The 20,235-nt window shown below is 49.8% G+C and overlaps 2 protein-coding genes across 2 annotated transcripts; both read left to right on the top strand.

Annotated features, from left to right (window-relative positions):
* The first annotated feature begins 7,330 nt into the window (after positions 1 to 7,330).
* LOC123765567 (ovarian abundant message protein-like) lies at positions 7,331 to 8,869 on the top strand. The gene has a single exon (XM_045754249.1). The coding sequence runs from the start codon at positions 7,331 to 7,333 to the stop codon at positions 8,867 to 8,869; it is 1,539 nt and encodes a 512-aa protein (XP_045610205.1).
* A 3,095-nt stretch (positions 8,870 to 11,964) lies between these two features.
* Positions 11,965 to 13,326, top strand: LOC123765556 (trichohyalin-like). Its single transcript, XM_045754238.1, has 2 exons — positions 11,965 to 12,381; positions 12,436 to 13,326. The coding sequence occupies exons 1-2, from the start codon at positions 11,965 to 11,967 to the stop codon at positions 13,324 to 13,326; spliced, it is 1,308 nt and encodes a 435-aa protein (XP_045610194.1).
* The last annotated feature ends 6,909 nt before the right edge of the window (positions 13,327 to 20,235 follow it).

The raw sequence follows: 20,235 nt of genomic DNA, 5'->3' as shown, positions 1-20,235 counted from the left end.
TCCCTCACCCCGGGGGCTGGCTATAAGGTCTGCCCACCAGCCCTTCCCTCACCCCGGGGGCTGGCTATAAGGTCTGCCCACCAGCCCTTCCCTCACCCCGGGGGCTGGCTATAAGGTCTGCCCACCAGCCCTTCCCTCACCCCGGGGGCTGGCTATAAGGTCTGCCCACCAGCCCTTCCCTCACCCCGGGGGCTGGCTATAAGGTCTGCCCACCAGCCCTTCCCTCACCCCGGGGGCTGGCTATAAGGTCTGCCCACCAGCCCTTCCCTCACCCCGGGGGCTGGCTATAAGGTCTGCCCACCAGCCCTTCCCTCACCCCGGGGGCTGGCTATAAGGTCTGCCCACCAGCCCTTCCCTCACCCCGGGGGCTGGCTATAAGGTCTGCCCACCAGCCCTTCCCTCACCCCGGGGGCTGGCTATAAGGTCTGCCCACCAGCCCTTCCCTCACCCCGGGGGCTGGCTATAAGGTCTGCCCACCAGCCCTTCCCTCACCCCGGGGGCTGGCTATAAGGTCTGCCCACCAGCCCTTCCCTCACCCCGGGGGCTGGCTATAAGGTCTGCCCACCAGCCCTTCCCTCACCCCGGGGGCTGGCTATAAGGTCTGCCCACCAGCCCTTCCCTCACCCCGGGGGCTGGCTATAAGGTCTGCCCACCAGCCCTTCCCTCACCCCGGGGGCTGGCTATAAGGTCTGCCCACCAGCCCTTCCCTCACCCCGGGGGCTGGCTATAAGGTCTGCCCACCAGCCCTTCCCTCACCCCGGGGGCTGGCTATAAGGTCTGCCCACCAGCCCTTCCCTCACCCCGGGGGCTGGCTATAAGGTCTGCCCACCAGCCCTTCCCTCACCCCGGGGGCTGGCTATAAGGTCTGCCCACCAGCCCTTCCCTCACCCCGGGGGCTGGCTATAAGGTCTGCCCACCAGCCCTTCCCTCACCCCGGGGGCTGGCTATAAGGTCTGCCCACCAGCCCTTCCCTCACCCCGGGGGCTGGCTATAAGGTCTGCCCACCAGCCCTTCCCTCACCCCGGGGGCTGGCTATAAGGTCTGCCCACCAGCCCTTCCCTCACCCCGGGGGCTGGCTATAAGGTCTGCCCACCAGCCCTTCCCTCACCCCGGGGGCTGGCTATAAGGTCTGCCCACCAGCCCTTCCCTCACCCCGGGGGCTGGCTATAAGGTCTGCCCACCAGCCCTTCCCTCACCCCGGGGGCTGGCTATAAGGTCTGCCCACCAGCCCTTCCCTCACCCCGGGGGCTGGCTATAAGGTCTGCCCACCAGCCCTTCCCTCACCCCGGGGGCTGGCTATAAGGTCTGCCCACCAGCCCTTCCCTCACCCCGGGGGCTGGCTATAAGGTCTGCCCACCAGCCCTTCCCTCACCCCGGGGGCTGGCTATAAGGTCTGCCCACCAGCCCTTCCCTCACCCCGGGGGCTGGCTATAAGGTCTGCCCACCAGCCCTTCCCTCACCCCGGGGGCTGGCTATAAGGTCTGCCCACCAGCCCTTCCCTCACCCCGGGGGCTGGCTATAAGGTCTGCCCACCAGCCCTTCCCTCACCCCGGGGGCTGGCTATAAGGTCTGCCCACCAGCCCTTCCCTCACCCCGGGGGCTGGCTATAAGGTCTGCCCACCAGCCCTTCCCTCACCCCGGGGGCTGGCTATAAGGTCTGCCCACCAGCCCTTCCCTCACCCCGGGGGCTGGCTATAAGGTCTGCCCACCAGCCCTTCCCTCACCCCGGGGGCTGGCTATAAGGTCTGCCCACCAGCCCTTCCCTCACCCCGGGGGCTGGCTATAAGGTCTGCCCACCAGCCCTTCCCTCACCCCGGGGGCTGGCTATAAGGTCTGCCCACCAGCCCTTCCCTCACCCCGGGGGCTGGCTATAAGGTCTGCCCACCAGCCCTTCCCTCACCCCGGGGGCTGGCTATAAGGTCTGCCCACCAGCCCTTCCCTCACCCCGGGGGCTGGCTATAAGGTCTGCCCGCCAGCCCTTCCCTCCCCCCGGGGGCTGGCTATAAGGTCTGCCCACCAGCCCTTCCCTCACCCCGGGGGCTGGCTATAAGGTCTGCCCACCAGCCCTTCCCTCACCCCGGGGGCTGGCTATAAGGTCTGGCCACCAGCCCTTCCCTCACCCCGGGGGCTGGCTATAAGGTCTGCCCACCAGCCCTTCCCTCACCCCGGGGGCTAGCTATAAGGTCTGCCCACCAGCCCTTCCCTCACCCCGGGGGCTGGCTATAAGGTCTGCCCACCAGCCCTTCCCTCGCCCCGGGGGCTGGCTATAAGGTCTGCCCACCAGCCCTTCCCTCACCCCGGGGGCTGGCTATAAGGTCTGCCCACCAGCCCTTCCCTCACCCCGGGGGCTGGCTATAAGGTCTGCCCACCAGCCCTTCCCTCACCCCGGGGGCTGGCTATAAGTTCTGCCCACCAGCCCTTCCCTCACCCCGGGGGCTAGCTATAAGGTCTGCCCACCAGCCCTTCCCTCACCCCGGGGGCTGGCTATAAGGTCTGCCCACCAGCCCTTCCCTCGCCCCGGGGGCTGGCTATAAGGTCTGCCCACCAGCCCTTCCCTCACCCCGGGGGCTGGCTATAAGGTCTGCCCACCAGCCCTTCCCTCACCCCGGGGGCTGGCTATAAGGTCTGCCCACCAGCCCTTCCCTCACCCCGGGGGCTGGCTATAAGGTCTGCCCACCAGCCCTTCCCTCACCCCGCGGGCTGGCTATAAGGTCTGCCCACCAGCCCTTCCCTCACCCCGGGGGCTGGCTATAAGGTCTGCCCACCAGCCCTTCCCTCACCCCGGGGGCTAGCTATAAGGTCTGCCCACCAGCCCTTCCCTCACCCCGGGGGCTGGCTATAAGGTCTGCCCACCAGCCCTTCCCTCACCCCGGGGGCTGGCTATAAGGTCTGCCCACCAGCCCTTCCCTCACCCCGGGGGCTGGCTATAAGGTCTGCCCACCAGCCCTTCCCTCACCCCGGGGGCTGGCTATAAGGTCTGCCCACCAGCCCTTCCCTCACCCCGGGGGCTGGCTATAAGGTCTGCCCACCAGCCCTTCCCTCACCCCGGGGGCTGGCTATAAGGTCTGCCCACCAGCCCTTCCCTCACCCCGGGGGCTGGCTATAAGGTCTGCCCACCAGCCCTTCCCTCACCCCGGGGGCTGGCTATAAGGTCTGCCCACCAGCCCTTCCCTCACCCCGGGGGCTGGCTATAAGGTCTGCCCACCAGCCCTTCCCTCACCCCGGGGGCTGGCTATAAGGTCTGCCCACCAGCCCTTCCCTCACCCCGGGGGCTGGCTATAAGGTCTGCCCACCAGCCCTTCCCTCACCCCGGGGGCTGGCTATAAGGTCTGCCCACCAGCCCTTCCCTCACCCCGGGGGCTGGCTATAAGGTCTGCCCACCAGCCCTTCCCTCACCCCGGGGGCTGGCTATAAGGTCTGCCCACCAGCCCTTCCCTCACCCCGGGGGCTGGCTATAAGGTCTGCCCACCAGCCCTTCCCTCACCCCGGGGGCTGGCTATAAGGTCTGCCCACCAGCCCTTCCCTCACCCCGGGGGCTGGCTATAAGGTCTGCCCACCAGCCCTTCCCTCACCCCGGGGGCTGGCTATAAGGTCTGCCCACCAGCCCTTCCCTCACCCCGGGGGCTGGCTATAAGGTCTGCCCACCAGCCCTTCCCTCACCCCGGGGGCTGGCTATAAGGTCTGCCCACCAGCCCTTCCCTCACCCCGGGGGCTGGCTATAAGGTCTGCCCACCAGCCCTTCCCTCACCCCGGGGGCTGGCTATAAGGTCTGCCCACCAGCCCTTCCCTCACCCCGGGGGCTGGCTATAAGGTCTGCCCACCAGCCCTTCCCTCACCCCGGGGGCTGGCTATAAGGTCTGCCCACCAGCCCTTCCCTCACCCCGGGGGCTGGCTATAAGGTCTGCCCACCAGCCCTTCCCTCACCCCGGGGGCTGGCTATAAGGTCTGCCCACCAGCCCTTCCCTCACCCCGGGGGCTGGCTATAAGGTCTGCCCACCAGCCCTTCCCTCACCCCGGGGGCTGGCTATAAGGTCTGCCCACCAGCCCTTCCCTCACCCCGGGGGCTGGCTATAAGGTCTGCCCACCAGCCCTTCCCTCACCCCGGGGGCTGGCTATAAGGTCTGCCCACCAGCCCTTCCCTCACCCCGGGGGCTGGCTATAAGGTCTGCCCACCAGCCCTTCCCTCACCCCGGGGGCTGGCTATAAGGTCTGCCCACCAGCCCTTCCCTCACCCCGGGGGCTGGCTATAAGGTCTGGCCACCAGCCCTTCCCTCACCCCGGGGGCTGGCTATAAGGTCTGCCCACCAGCCCTTCCCTCACCCCGCGGGCTGGCTATAAGGTCTGCCCACCAGCCCTTCCCTCGCCCCGGGGGCTGGCTATAAGGTCTGCCCACCAGCCCTTCCCTCACCCAGGGGGCTGGCTATAAGGTCTGCCCACCAGCCCTTCCCTCACCCAGGGGGCTGGCTATAAGGTCTGCCCACCAGCCCTTCCCTCGCCCCGGGGGCTGGCTATAAGGTCTGCCCACCAGCCCTTCCCTCACCCCGGGGGCTGGCTATAAGGTCTGCCCACCAGCCCTTCCCTCACCCAGGGGGCTGGCTATAAGGTCTGCCCGCCAGCCCTTCCCTCCCCCCGGGGGCTGGCTATAAGGTCTGCCCACCAGCCCTTCCCTCACCCCGGGGGCTGGCTATAAGGTCTGCCCACCAGCCCTTCCCTCACCCCGGGGGCTGGCTATAAGGTCTGCCCACCAGCCCTTCCCTCACCCCGGGGGCTGGCTATAAGGTCTGCCCACCAGCCCTTCCCTCACCCCGCGGGCTGGCTATAAGGTCTGCCCACCAGCCCTTCCCTCACCCCGCGGGCTGGCTATAAGGTCTGCCCACCAGCCCTTCCCTCACCCCGCGGGCTGGCTATAAGGTCTGCCCACCAGCCCTTCCCTCACCCCGCGGGCTGGCTATAAGGTCTGCCCACCAGCCCTTCCCTCACCCCGCGGGCTGGCTATAAGGTCTGCCCACCAGCCCTTCCCTCACCCCGCGGGCTGGCTATAAGGTCTGCCCACCAGCCCTTCCCTCACCCCGCGGGCTGGCTATAAGGTCTGCCCACCAACGCTGCCCTTCCCTTACGTGTGCACCCTATTAATTCACCAGTCTGACCAGACCTATGGTCTTGGACTGGTGCGTCCACGGAATCCATCCCCACATCTCCAGTACTAGTCATTCATACTGAAAATATCTCCAATTAGCCTCCACTTACGGGGTCACCATAGACCGTGCTACTACTCCTTCTCTCGACCAAAGACCACATTCTCTCCAAAACATCTACCACTTACGGGCTATTCATGCCCGTGCCACCTCTTGGGTGACTTAGTCCTCATGTATCAATCAATCAGTCCACTTCCTCCACACTATCTCGCTCTGATGAAGGCCAATTAATCTGGAAACGCATTCAGGATTTTTCAATATTGTCAATGACAAAGTTGGAATGATTACACAGTTTCTTGCTGCGTCATATATACCGGAGGACGAGGTGAGGTGAAGCACCTCTCCACCTCCAGGGGCTGACAGTGCTGCGTCAATAATACCGGAGGACGAGGTGAGGTGAAGCACCTCTCCACCTCCTGGGGCTGACAGTGCTGCGTCATATATACCGGAGGACGAGGTGAGGTGAAGCACCTCTCCACCTCCAGGGGCTGACAGTGCCCAAGTGGGACAGTAAAGACGCAGAACCACATTCGTCTCTTTCAAGAGGCTGTGTTTGGTGTTGTTCAGGCGCAAGTTGGCAGTCATCTTGCTCTTATAGCATATTATTAGTCCCATCTTCTGGTTGGTGTCAGTAGAGGTCACATTGGTATTAATAATGTTGTTCAGAACCCTCTCCTCCGTCTTGTGACCCGCGGAGAGGTAGTTCATGTAGGATATTTTAATAGTGGACAATTGTGTATGTATTGTATTATTGCTGTATTGTCTGTTGTATCTGAAGTCTGAAGACGGCTCACGTTTCCTTGCATCCCTCGACGTGTCCACCAGGAGCCCCTCCTCCTCTTGTGGTAGTACTTACAGTAACCATCAGCACCAGCCTATATACTCTCACCTACACCATAATTTGAAAGTACAAATCGGCACTATTGAGTTGGACAAACCGGAAACTGTATTTTAATTGGGTTGCTTTGACAACCTAAACTAACCTATCGTAATCTTCCTAGGCCTAATACACGTTATCTGAGGCCTAATATAGTACATATGTGTACTATACTAGGCCTAGGAATATTTAAGTATTTTTTTTAGCATCATTTATTTTAAGAGAATTCCTTAGTAGTCAGTATACTACCATCTAAAAGCTCAGTACGTAAGAATTCTGACGGTTGACGATTCTCACAATAGATAGTGTCTGAACAGGAAGACTTGGGCTGGCGTTATAGTATACAATACTGACCAGGACCTGCCTCACTGGTCCAAGGTCCTCGTCACCCTGCGGCCAACTGGAGCTGTGTGTGCGGGGCGTGAGTGACCTACACACTGACAACACTCACCCCGGACCCATCACAGCACTCACTACTAGCATTAAGGCTCATCCCTACCTTGCTTCCCATAGTGTACACTGATGTGTGAAGGTCACCATTTCTTGCCCAGACTGTTCCATCTAGGGAAGGTAGTTTACCTCCTCTCTCAGTCTCGTTAAGGTGCCTTAGACCTGAACTTTGCTTGAATGCGTCCTTAAGCCGCAAAAAGTGCTGAACATCAGCTCCCAGCAGGAATATGTCGTCTACATATATATACTCGGCTTTAGGCCTACGTCAACAAGGTCTTTCTGTTCAACGGTATCCATGAATAAATGATCAAATAGGACACCAAAGGGGCACCCCATAGCTCCCATCAGGACTCACAAAGAGTGCCTCTTTAATCCATGCTTCAAATAGCCTCGTAAGCCTACCTCCTGGAGTGTTAAGCACAAACTTGGACCCGATAACCTCTCTCCAGCAACATACCAATAGTCTCTCCCACGAGGGAGTCTCATCTCCCTACTGGGGAGCACAAGCCTGGATGTACACATGTGACTGTCAAGACCCACACACACCTGGACACCCACTCCGACCCATCATGAGCCAGATACGTACGCCACGAGCGGACTAAGTGACTCAACTCACTGCTAACTCCACATGTGCCATAAGCCCTCAGCTTTAAGCTTTCCAAAGGAATTTGTTGACTTGCTGCCGGAGGGGGGGAGGGGGGCTTGAGAAGTGAGCACGTCTGTTGATGTGGAGTTGCAACAGCAAGAACCACTCATGCAACAAGAACCACTCATGCAACAAGAACCACTCATGTAGCAAGAACCACTCATGCAACAAGAACCACTCATGCAACAAGAACCGCTCATGCAACAAGAACCACTCATGCAACATGAACCACTCATACAACAAGAACCACTCATGCAGCAAGAACCACTCATACAACAAGAACCACTCATGCAGCAAGAACCACTCATACAACAAGAACCACTCATGCAGCAAGAACCACTCATACATCATGAACCACTCATACAACAAGAACCACTCATGCAACATGAACCACTCATGCAACATGAACCACTCATGCAACATGAACCACTCATGCAACATGAACCACTCATGCAGCAAGAACCACTCATACAACAAGAACCACTCATGCAACAAGAACCACTCATGCAACAAGAACCACTCATGCAGCAAGAACCACTCATACATCATGAACCACTCATACAACAAGAACCACTCATGCAACATGAACCACTCATGCAACATGAACCACTCATGCAACATGAACCACTCATGCAACATGAACCACTCATGCAACATGAACCACTCATGCAACAAGAACCACTCATACAACATGAACCACTCATACAACAAGAACCACTCATGCAGCAAGAACCACTCATGCAGCAAGAACCACTCATGCAACATGAACCACTCATGCAACATGAACCACTCATGCAACATGAACCACTCATGCAACATGAACCACTCATAAAGCAAGAACCACTCATGCAACATGAACCACTCATGCAACATGAACCACTCATGCAACATGAACCAATCATACAGCAAGAACCACTCATACAACAAGAACCACTCATGCAACAAGAACCACTCATGCAACATGAACCACTCATGCAGCAAGAACCACTCATGCAGCAAGATCCACTTATGCAGCAAGAACCACTCATGCAACATGAACCACTCATACAACAAGAACCACTCATGCAACATGAACCACTCATGCAACAAGAACCACTCATGCAGCAAGAACCACTCATACAACATGAACCACTCATACAACATGAACCACTCATACAACATGAACCACTCATGCAACATGAACCACTCATGCAGCAAGAACCACTCATGCAACAAGAACCACTCATGCAACATGAACCACTCATGCAACATGAACCACTCATGCAACATGAACCACTCATGCAACATGATCCACTCATGCAACATCATCCACTCATGCAACATGAACCACTCATGCAACAAGAACCACTCATGCAACAAGAACCACTCATGCAGCAAGAACCACTCATGCAACATGAACCACTCATGCAACAAGAACCACTCATGCAACAAGAACCACTCATGCAACATGAACCACTCATGCAACATGAACCACTCATACAACAAGAACCACTCATGCAACAAGAACCACTCATGCAACAAGAACCACTCATGCAACAAGAACCACTCATGCAACATGAACCACTCATGCAACATGAACCACTCATGCAACATGAACCACTCATGCAACAAGAACCACTCATGCAGCAAGAACCACTCATGCAACATGAACCACTCATGCAGCAAGAACCACTCGTGCAACATGAACCACTCATGCAATAAAAACTCTTATTCAACAAGAAACTTTGCAATCATTCCAACTCTTACTTTTACAATGTTGACAAGAGTCAACGAAACGCAACTCTTAATAATAAAACTGCAAAAATGAACTTTGGAGAGTTAATTTGTCAGCTTCATTCTCAAGTGAAGAAGAAGACTGTGAGGAGAAAAAGAAAAGATTCGCTCTAGAATCATTGATTTCACTCCTCCGGTCGCACTCAATAGAGTGCGACCGGAGGAGTGAGAGTAAGAAATTAACATCAAGATCAGCAGCAACAACAATACGTGATGAGAAGGCTGTGTCTAGACCAGACATCACTACTCTCTACACCCCAGTACCCGTGACCCCGACACACCTGGTGTCTGGGAGCCATCACTACTCTCTACACCCCAGTACCCGTGACCCCGACACACCTGGTGTCTGGGAGCCATCACTACTCTCTACACCCCAGTACCCGTGACCCCGACACACCTGGTGTCTGGGAGCCATCACTACTCTCTACACCCCAGTACCCGTGACCCCGACACACCTGGTGTCTGGGAGCCATCACTACTCTCTACACCCCAGTACCCGTGACCCCGACACACCTGGTGTCTGGGAGCCATCACTACTCTCTACACCCCAGTACCCGTGACCCCGACACACCTGGTGTCTGGGAGCCATCACTACTCTCTACACCCCAGTACCCGTGACCCCGACACACCTGGTGTCTGGGAGCCATCACTACTCTCTACACCCCAGTACCCGTGACCCCGACACACCTGGTGTCTGGGAGCCATCACTACTCTCTACACCCCAGTACCCGTGACCCCGACACACCTGGTGTCTGGGAGCCATCACTACTCTCTACACCCCAGTACCCGTGATCCCGACACACCTGGTGTCTGGGAGCCATCACTACTCTCTACACCCCAGTACCCGTGACCCCGACACACCTGGTGTCTGGGAGCCATCACTACTCTCTACACCCCAGTACCCGTGACCCCGACACACCTGGTGTCTGGGAGCCATCACTACTCTCTACACCCCAGTACCCGTGACCCCGACACACCTGGTGTCTGGGAGCCATCACTACTCTCTACACCCCAGTACCCGTGACCCCGACACACCTGGTGTCTGGGAGCCATCACTACTCTCTACACCCCAGTACCCGTGACCCCGACACACCTGGTGTCTGGGAGCCAGCGCCACTCCCTGGTCAACAAGCCTAGCACTCGTCTACATCTCCCGGCTGACAATTACCTGCACACCAACGCCACCTACACGGTCTCGCCGGTGTATATAGGGAGCTCACCAGCCACTAGACGGCAGAATACTCTTCAGTGCTCAAGCTGCACCTCTTCTCTCGCTCCCCCTGGGTGGTGGTAGACTTACGCGGCTAATGTATATAGTATTTTCCTGCACCTGTAATTTTTTTCTTAACGTAACGTTCACATGTTTATTTCTTTTACATTTTTTGCACTGTGTATAAGCCAAGTTTCATAGAGGATCTATTTTTGTAATTGTTAACATCATTTTTTGTTATATTAAAATATTTAATTTTTTCCTTCTTTATACTTTACCCTGCAGCTATCATACCGTAAACAACTCAATAGCAGTTTTATTTACTTTGTTTTACCTTTTTTCTTAATTTAATGTGATTGGCATTCCATCTGCCTTAATAGCCACTGCTCTATATCGCCATTTTTCCGTCACATTAAGTGGAAGCCTGTCCTAGGAGTCTTGCTCAGGTAATGCTCCTAGATACTTTACTGAAAATTGTGATAATTGTAGTTGGCTTTAACACATGTTTCTTTATTCAGAATTCTTATTTGAGCATTTTAATGGTCCTTAATACTGTATACATTCCAGGTGTAGCAATTTATGACTGTTGGATTGACTTTGGATTACGTGGGTGTTTTATGCGCAAAATCATAATCGTAATTGGTTATCTAATAATCTTTGTTATATCCTGTGGTTTCCACCTTATTCTCGTCCCTACAGAAGAGGTCCTCACTCAGGCAGATCACCCCCTCGGGTACTCTGGTACTTTGGTCTGTCTCCGGACTATTACGCCTACTCCTTGCAATCCAAACTTAGGGGGAAATACTGGACCATAGTCCCTCTCGCTTTAAGGACTTCACTGTCCGGTTGGGACCCATACAGCAGTTCTCGTCATATATTGACACTCTCCGCACCCCCTACGGGTCGGTCAGAGATTATGGTACTTACACAGGTAGGGAGTTACCATTTTTTTCCAGAGTGATAACTCTGTATGTACTATCTAGTTTAGTAGGAAACATCTTACCTTTGTTCTCGTCATTTATACCTGGTTGATACCTGGTTGATGGGGTTCTGGGAGTTCTTCTACTCCCCAAGCCCGGCCCGAGGCCAGGCTTGACTTGTGAGAGTTTGGTCCACTAGGCTGTTGCTTGGAGCGGCCCGCAGGCCCACATACCCACCACAGCCCGGTTGGTCCGGCACTCCTTGGAGGGATAAATCTAGTTTCCTCTTGAAGATGTCCACGGTTGTTCCGGCAATATTTCTTATGCTTGCTGTGAGGGTGTTGAACAACCGCGGACCTCTGATGATTATACAGTGCTCTTTGATTGTGCCTATGGCACCTCTGCTCTTCACTGGTTCTCTTCTGCATTTTCTTCCATATCGTTCACTCCAGTACGTTGTTATTTTACTGTGTAGATTTGGTACTTGGCCCTCCAGTATCTTCCAGGTGTATATTATTTGATATCTCTCTCGTCTTCTCTCTAGTGAGTACGTTTGAAGGGCTTTGAGACGATTCCAATAATTTAGGTGCTTTATTGCGTCTATGCGTGCCGTATATGTTCTCTGTATTCCCTCTTTTTCAGCATTTATAGGGTACCGGGTACAAGAATCCCTACATTTTCGAAATACTTCGTTTCACCCTTTGATCTAAGTAATCAATTTAATTACTAGATTTAATTACTCAAATTAATTATTGTAACCTTGACTTGTAATCATTAAGTATACACAGGATAGTTTAAAGTTGCCACGTCATCCTGTCAGTCTGACACATCATATATTGGTTCACCATATGAAGGTATTTCTCTGCCTATTACTTGCTAGAAATTCATTCACCATGTTCCGCCTTGCTGTATTCTACTCTAACCCAGAAGATGAAGTGAGGACACTACTCCGTGCCACCAAGGCTGAACCTCTGACTCTAGTAAACGAGCACCATATTACTCCTCATCATAGAACCACTAAAACTGATCTCCATAACCTCATTCTCGATTTGTTGGTAGATAATAACAGACTCACATCATCGGCTCATGAACAACATCTAACTGCTGATAAGAGCACCCTGGCAGCCATGATGATGAAAATAGAGCTCGCCACCCTAGAACGTGAACGGGAGAAGGAAGCTCTTCAGATAAGAGAACTGGAAGCTGAACTTCAACTCAAAATCGCTGAAAAACAAGTTGCTATCCAGAAGGAACAACTTGAACTCCAACATGAACGTGAGAGGGAGCAAGCTGCCATGCAGAAGGAACAAGTTGAAGTCCAACACCAAGTCGCTGAAAAATAAGCTCCACTTCAACGTGAACAGGAAGCTCTGCAGGTAAGAGAAGAGGAACTTCAGCTCCAACGTGAACAGGAAGCTCTGCAGGTAAGAGAAGAGGAACTTCAGCTCCAACGTGAACAGGAAGCTCTGCAGGTAAGAGAAGAGGAACTTCAGCTCCAACGTGAACAGGAAGCTCTGCAGGTAAGAGAAGAGGAACTTCAGCTCCAACGTGAACAGGAAGCTCTGCAGGTAAGAGAAGAGGAACTTCAGCTCCAACGTGAACAGGAAGCTCTGCAGGTAAGAGAAGAGGAACTTCAGCTCCAACGTGAACAGGAAGCTCTGCAGGTAAGAGAAGAGGAACTTCAGCTCCAACGTGAACAGGAAGCTCTGCAGGTAAGAGAAGAGGAACTTCAGCTCCAACGTGAACAGGAAGCTCTGCAGGTAAGAGAAGAGGAACTTCAGCTCCAACGTGAACAGGAAGCTCTGCAGGTAAGAGAAGAGGAACTTCAGCTCCAACGTGAACAGGAAGCTCTGCAGGTAAGAGAAGAGGAACTTCAGCTCCAACGTGAACAGGAAGCTCTGCAGGTAAGAGAAGAGGAACTTCAGCTCCAACGTGAACAGGAAGCTCTGCAGGTAAGAGAAGAGGAACTTCAGCTCCAACGTGAACAGGAAGCTCTGCAGGTAAGAGAAGAGGAACTTCAGCTCCAACGTGAACAGGAAGCTCTGCAGGTAAGAGAAGAGGAACTTCAGCTCCAACGTGAACAGGAAGCTCTGCAGGTAAGAGAAGAGGAACTTCAGCTCCAACGTGAACTTAAGAAGGAACAAACTGCCCTCCAAAAGGAACGTGAACTGAAAGCTCTTCAGGTAAAAGAACGTGAAGCTGAACTTCAAATTAAAGTCACTGAAAAACAAACCGCCATCGCTCTAAAGAGCTGAAGTCAAGAGCTTGACCTTGAAACCATCAACATCACTCAGAGTAAGGAAGCAGAAGCTAAACTCCTGGTACGTTTCAATCTTTGTCATGCAATTCAATTAATGTCATCCTTTGTCGAGACTGAGGTAGATGTATGCTTTACTTCATTTGAAGGTCTAACTAACCAACTCAGCTGGCCTCAGGATCAATGGTCTGTACTTCTCAAGTCTTTTGACAGGTAGACCCGCCATGACCCTCAGTGCTATATCTTCAGAAACAGACTACAAGGTGTTGAAATAGGCAGTGCTTGACACCTACTTACTATCCATAGAGAATTATAGACGTAAGTTTAGGGACTACCTTAAAACCAGGGCTAAAGTTACCTAGAATTTGCCAACAATAAGAAAATTTATTTTATAAGTGGCTAGAAGCAGCCTAAGTCACCTCCTTTGCAGATCTCATCTTGGTGGAAGAATGCCTTCGTCGTGTTCCTACTCCTATACGTCTCTACATTGCAGACAAGGAAGAAACCTTTACTAGGTGCGCACAGTTGGCTGACTCCTACAGTCTCATTCAGAGAGTGTCATCCGACACCCCCCCCCCCCTGGTAAACCCTCTGGGTCCAGTTCTGATAAAGTGAGTAATAGTAGTATGAACCCCTCACTTTACTGCCGTTGCTGTAAATACTATGGGAATACCATAGAAAAGTGTACCAGTCCTCACTGTAAGGTCAGCAGTGAGACCAACAAGCCCAAATCACCTCCTAGAATTCCTAAGATTCCTATGCCTGTAATAATTATTTTTTTCCATCCTCTGATCTTTCCCTCTTCAACAGACACCTGTACACCGGAACTGTCTCTGCCAGCGGTGGAGATTCGGAGGGAAGGATCAAAGTGAACATCTTGAGGGACACAGCTGCTCTATAATCAATGATCCTCAAAACAGCTGCACCCAACGTCATCTACACCTGAGAAACCGTCTTCATCACTGACCCCACTGCAACCACTCCATATTCACTAGCAACAGTCCACCTGAATTGTTCGTTTGCTCGTGGTGAAGTCCAAGTCGCCATCCGGGAGAAACCTTTCCCCTTGCCGTGAGTTAAGCTTCTCCTGGGCAACGACTTGGCAGAAGATCAACAACCCACGAACCTCATCACGAACACACCCCAGGTATGTGACTCATCCGTGGAAGATCTTATGAAATATATTGCAGAGGAGGTCCAACCGATTAACGATTCTGAGGACCTCTCCCATCCTGTCCTGGTGACGACACGCACCCAAGCTACGCAACCGCAACCAGCTGCTCCAGCTGTCCTTCAAGATTCTCAGAGCTTCCCACCGAATCTCAACATGTTGGAGTTCCATAAGTTAAGCAGAGAGATCATTCCTTAAAACCCTTATTCTTTCAAGCTGAGACACGATCCGACTGTATCCCTAGGTTTTTTGTAAAGAACAAAGTACTTTAGACCCAGTAAATTGGTAGGAGGACGACGATTGGGCTAACGTCAACCAACTGGTAGTTCCCACCAGCCTACGGCCAGATATCTTGCGTCTGGCCCATGGCTTTCTCTCACACTACGGCCTCTACAAGACCTACAAGGACCTGAAACAGGACTACTATTAGCCACGTATGATTCGTGATGTCAAGATCTTTCTAAAAAATTGCCGCACGACAGGTAAGCCTAACGCTCTTCTATCCAAGGCACCAGTGACGCAGGTTCCAGTGCCTCCTTAGCCGTTCCGCCATCCCATCAACAACGATGTCGAGTATCTGTCAAAGATAAGCTCAGGTACCTTGCATATGAGTAATATCCCGTGTTCTACCCCCAGGTTTCCTACACCAGTTTCCGTCCAGAACAGTAAGGCTGCTAACGTTGTGAAGCACCTCGTCAAACAGTGCCCGCAGTGCAGACATCCCCAGGAGAGTCGGAGCAGGGGTGACACTATTCTTTCCAACAACCTGTGTAAGACAAACATCTCCCAGGAACTGTCAAGCCCTTCATATTGCACTTCTCCTTATTGCAATGGTTCTAAGTCCTCGATCCTGTCCATAACCAGGAAAGATCCTCCTACCTACGAACCAAATCCATATAAACGTCCTCCTCTCCATAACTTTATCAGCCCTAAGCTAAGATATTGTAAGACAAACTTGCCTTCCATGGCATTTGAAAGGCGTAAAACCTTTTCTTGTACTAATTCCATTCTCGCCTCGCCAGGTGTTACGAAACCCTTCGTCTTCCATGTCCACAACAGCCACACTGGAGAGAGGAACACCATGACGCCACAGCCAGATGGGATCGTGCACTCCAGCTTCTACTATCATAAAGGAGCCACTCAACATACTACTAAGCGTACACCACAACGAACCATCAAATCTTTTTATCGACCAATTAGCCTAACGTCTATTGTGGGAAAGTTACACGAATCTATAATAGCAAATAAAATTCGTCTTCATCTTGAAAAACATAAATTAATAATTGAGTCGCAACATGGTTTTATAAATGGCCGTTCATGTTTAACAAATTTTTTATTTTTTTATTCTAGCATTGTTGAGGCAGTTCATAGTGGTAAGGATTGCGATGTTGTGTACCTTGACTTTAGCAAAGCTTTTGATACAGTGCCACATGAAAGACTGATTAAAAAGATAGAGTCTCATGGTATTGGGGGTGCTATATTAAGCTGGATTAGGGCATGGCTATACCAAAGGAAACAGAGAGTTAGTATAAATGGAGTCAAGTCAGAGTGGGAAAATGTTGTAAGTGGGGTGCCTCAGGGCTCTGTCCTGGGACCTCTGTTGTTTATAATATATATAAATGATTTAGATTCAGGTTTGAGTAGCAACATTTGCAAATTTGCCGATGATACGAAAATCGGTAGGGAAATTAATTCGGAGGAGGACTCACTATCACTTCAAGTTGATCTAGATAGGGTTTTGAAATGGTCAAAGGATTGGCAGATGCAGTTTAATGCTGATAAATGTAAAGTTCTGAGGTTAGGTAATAATGATAGGGTTACAAGATACGAGCTAGATGGTGTTGAGATTGCGAAAGGGATCTGGGAGTTATGATTAGCAAGAATTTAAAACAAAAGGATCAATGCATAAATGTTCGAAATAAGGCAAATCGGACACTTGGATTTATTAATCGCAGCGTTAGTAACAAGACACCTGGTGTGGTTCTTAAGCTATATCTTGCTCTAGTTAGGCCCCATTTAGTTTATGCAGTTCAGTTTTGGTCGCCATATTATAAGAACATAAGAACATAAGAACAAAGGTAACTGCAGAAGGCCTATTGGCCCATACGAGGCAGCTCCTATTCTATAACCACCCAATCCCACTCATATACTTGTCCAACCCGTGCTTGAAACAATCGAGGGACCCCACCTCCACAATGTTACGCGGCAATTGGTTCCACAAATCAACAACCCTGTTACTGAACCAGTATTTACCCAAGTCTTTCCTAAATCTAAACTTATCCAATTTATATCCATTGTTTCGTGTTCTGTCCTGTGTTGATACTTTTAATACCCTATTAATATCCCCCCGGTTATGTCCATTCATCCACTTGTAAACCTCTATCATGTCACCCCTAACTCTTCGCCTTTCCAGTGAATGCAACTTAAGCTTTGTTAATCTTTCTTCATATGAAAGATTTCTAATTTGGGGAATTAACTTAGTCATCCTACGCTGGACACGTTCAAGTGAATTTATATCCATTCTATAATATGGCGACCAAAACTGAACTGCATAATCTAAATGGGGCCTAACTAGAGCAAGATATAGCTTGAGAACCACACCAGGTGTCTTGTTACTAACGCTGCGATTAATAAATCCAAGTGTCCGATTTGCCTTATTACGAACATTTATGCATTGATCCTTTTGTTTTAAATTCTTACTAATCATAACTCCCAGATCCCTTTCGCAATCCGACTTCGCAATCACAACACCATCTAGCTCGTATCTTGTAACTCTATCATCATTACCTAACCTCAGAACTTTACATTTATCAGCATTAAACTGCATCTGCCAATCCTTTGACCATTTCAAAACCCTATCTAGATCAACTTGAAGTGATAGTGAGTCCTCCTCCGAATTAATTTCCCTACCGATTTTCGTATCATCGGCAAATTTGCAAATGTTGCTACTCAAACCTGAATCTAAATCATTTATATATATTATAAACAACAGAGGTCCCAGGACAGAGCCTTGAGGCACTCCACTTACAACATTTTCCAACTCTGACTTGATTCCATTTATACTAACTCTCTGTTTCCTTTGGTATAGCCATGCCCTAATCCAGCTTAATATAGCACCCCCAATACCATGAGACTCTATTTTTTTAATCAGTCTTTCATGTGGCACTGTATCAAAAGCTTTGCTAAAGTCAAGGTATACAACATCGCAATCCTTACCACTATCAACTGCCTCAACAATGCTAGAATAAAAAGATAACAAATTTGTTAAACATGAACGGCCATTTATAAAACCATGTTGCGACTCAATTATTAATTTATGTTTTTCAAGATGAAGACGAATTTTATTTGCTATTATAGATTCGAGTAACTTTCCCACAATAGACGTTAGGCTAATTGGTCGATAGTTAGACGCAAGTGATCTATCTCCTTTCTTAAAAACTGGTATCACATTAGCAACTTTCCAAAACTCTGGCACTCTGCCTGACTCTATTGATTTATTAAATATGGTTGACAGTGGGTCACAAAGCTCCTCTTTGCATTCTTTAAGCACCCTAGCAAACACTTCATTTGACCTGTCTCAGTTTTTAATGGACCTATCCTTTCCCTAGTCTTAGTACGATATAACTGAAAAACCCCTTTAGGATTTGTCTTTGCTTGCCCTGCTATGCGAACTTCATAGTTCCTTTTTGCTTTCCTTATCTCTTTTTAACATTTCTAACCAGTTGTACGAATTCCTGTTCTAAAGTGACCTCCCCATTTTTAATCCTTTTGTACCAAGCTCTCTTTTTACCTATAAGGTTCTTCAAATTCTTTGTTATCCACTTTGGGTCATTAGTATACGATCTATTCAATTTGTATGGTATACTACGTTCCTGTGCTTTGTTTAGAATATTCTTAAATAAGTTATATATTGAATCCACATCGAAATCCCCATTTAAGTCACCTATCGCTGGGTTCATGTCTCGCTCCAAGACCGGCCCACACTCCATACCCAAGCCTTTCCAATCAATTTGACCCAAAAAATTTCTTAGGCTATTAAAATCAGCTTTTCGAAAATCTGGCACTTTAACAGAATTTTCTCCTACTGGTCTATTCCATTCTATGCTAAATCTGATTTCTTTGTGATCACTGCTCCCTAGCTCACTCCCTATTTCGATGTCATTAATTTGCGTTTCCCTGTTAGTTAACACTAAATCTAAAATATTATTTTCCCGTGTTGGTTCCTTAATGTGTTGCGTAAGAAAGCAATCGTCAATTAATTCTAGAAAATCTTCTGCTTCACTATTCCCTGTTTTGTTCAACCAGTTTATTCCGCTAAAATTAAAGTCACCCATGACATAAATACTGTTAGATCTAGATGCTCTAGATATTTCATCCCATAGATGCTTTGCTTCCATTCTGTCTAAATTTGGTGGCCTATATATTACTCCTATTATAATATTATTAGCTTTTTCGTTTAATTCAATCCAAATAGTTTCTGTGTGTGGCTCTGTTTTGATTCCCTCTTTGAGACCACATTTCAAATTGTCCCTAACATATATGGCTACTCCACCTCCTCGTCTAATATATCTATCTGTGTGAAATAGTTTAAATCCATATATTTGATATTCAGCTAATAGTTCTCTATTTTCTACATTCATCCACGTTTCGGTAAGTGCAATAATATCTATTTTTTCTGTGCAGACAAGAGCATTTAATTCGTTAATTTTATTTCTTAGACTTCTACTGTTAGTGTAATATACCCTAAGTGAATTGTTATTTTGCGGACCTTCTCTTTCCCTGATCGTTTTGCCAATTCCTTTCTCCCACAAACACATACTTTATTTTATATAGAATGGATATAAATTCACTTGAACGTGTCCAGCGTAGGATGACTAAGTTAATTCCCCAAATTAGAAATCTTTCATATAAAGAAAGATTAACAAAGCTTAAGTTGCATTCACTGGAAAGGCGAAGAGTTAGGGGTGACATGATAGAGGTTTACAAGTGGGTGAATGGACATAACAAAGGGGGATATTAATAGGGTATTAAAAGTATCAACACAAGACAGAACACGAAACAATGGGTATAAATTGGATAAGTTTAGATTTAGGAAAGACTTGGGTAAATACTGGTTCAGTAACAGGGTTGTTGATTTGTGGAACCAATTGCCTCGTAACATTGTGGAGGTGGGGTCCCTCGATTGTTTCAAGCGCGGGTTGGACAAGTATATGAGTGGGATTGGGTGGTTATAAATAGGAGCTGCCTCGTATGGGCCAATAGGCCTTCTGCAGTTGCCTTTGTTCTTATGTTCTTATTAGGTTACAATCTCATCTCCTCGGACCTCGGACGTGTTTTATCCGCCAGAATAGCCACTGCTCTATTCTTCATTTTTCTGTCATAATATATATTTTTATTTATATAACCACGTTGATATTCATCTTGGGAGATATGTAGTAACATGAGCCTTGGTCTGGATTTTTTTTTACACCAATTACATGAAATTTACACCAATTCCATACAAGGAAGTTACACCAAACTTAACACCAATTTGATGAAATGAAGCTTTTGAATTCAGTTGCACTTTCCAAATCTGTTGCAGGTTTGTAATCATTTTTGTAACATCACATAAGAAAATTTTATCTGTTATGTGATGTTTAGATTATATGTTAAGTTGTTTAGAGTCCTGGTTGTTAGAGGTGATTACCCGCGTGGTCGTCATATTTCCTTCTGCTTCTTTGGTCTAACCACTTGGGG

The sequence above is a fragment of the Procambarus clarkii genome, chromosome 5 (genome assembly GCF_040958095.1).
Source record: "Procambarus clarkii isolate CNS0578487 chromosome 5, FALCON_Pclarkii_2.0, whole genome shotgun sequence".
Lineage (NCBI taxonomy): Eukaryota > Metazoa > Arthropoda > Malacostraca > Decapoda > Cambaridae > Procambarus > Procambarus clarkii.
Note: the sequence above shows the minus strand (reverse complement) of the source record. Positions and strands in the feature narration are given on the sequence as shown.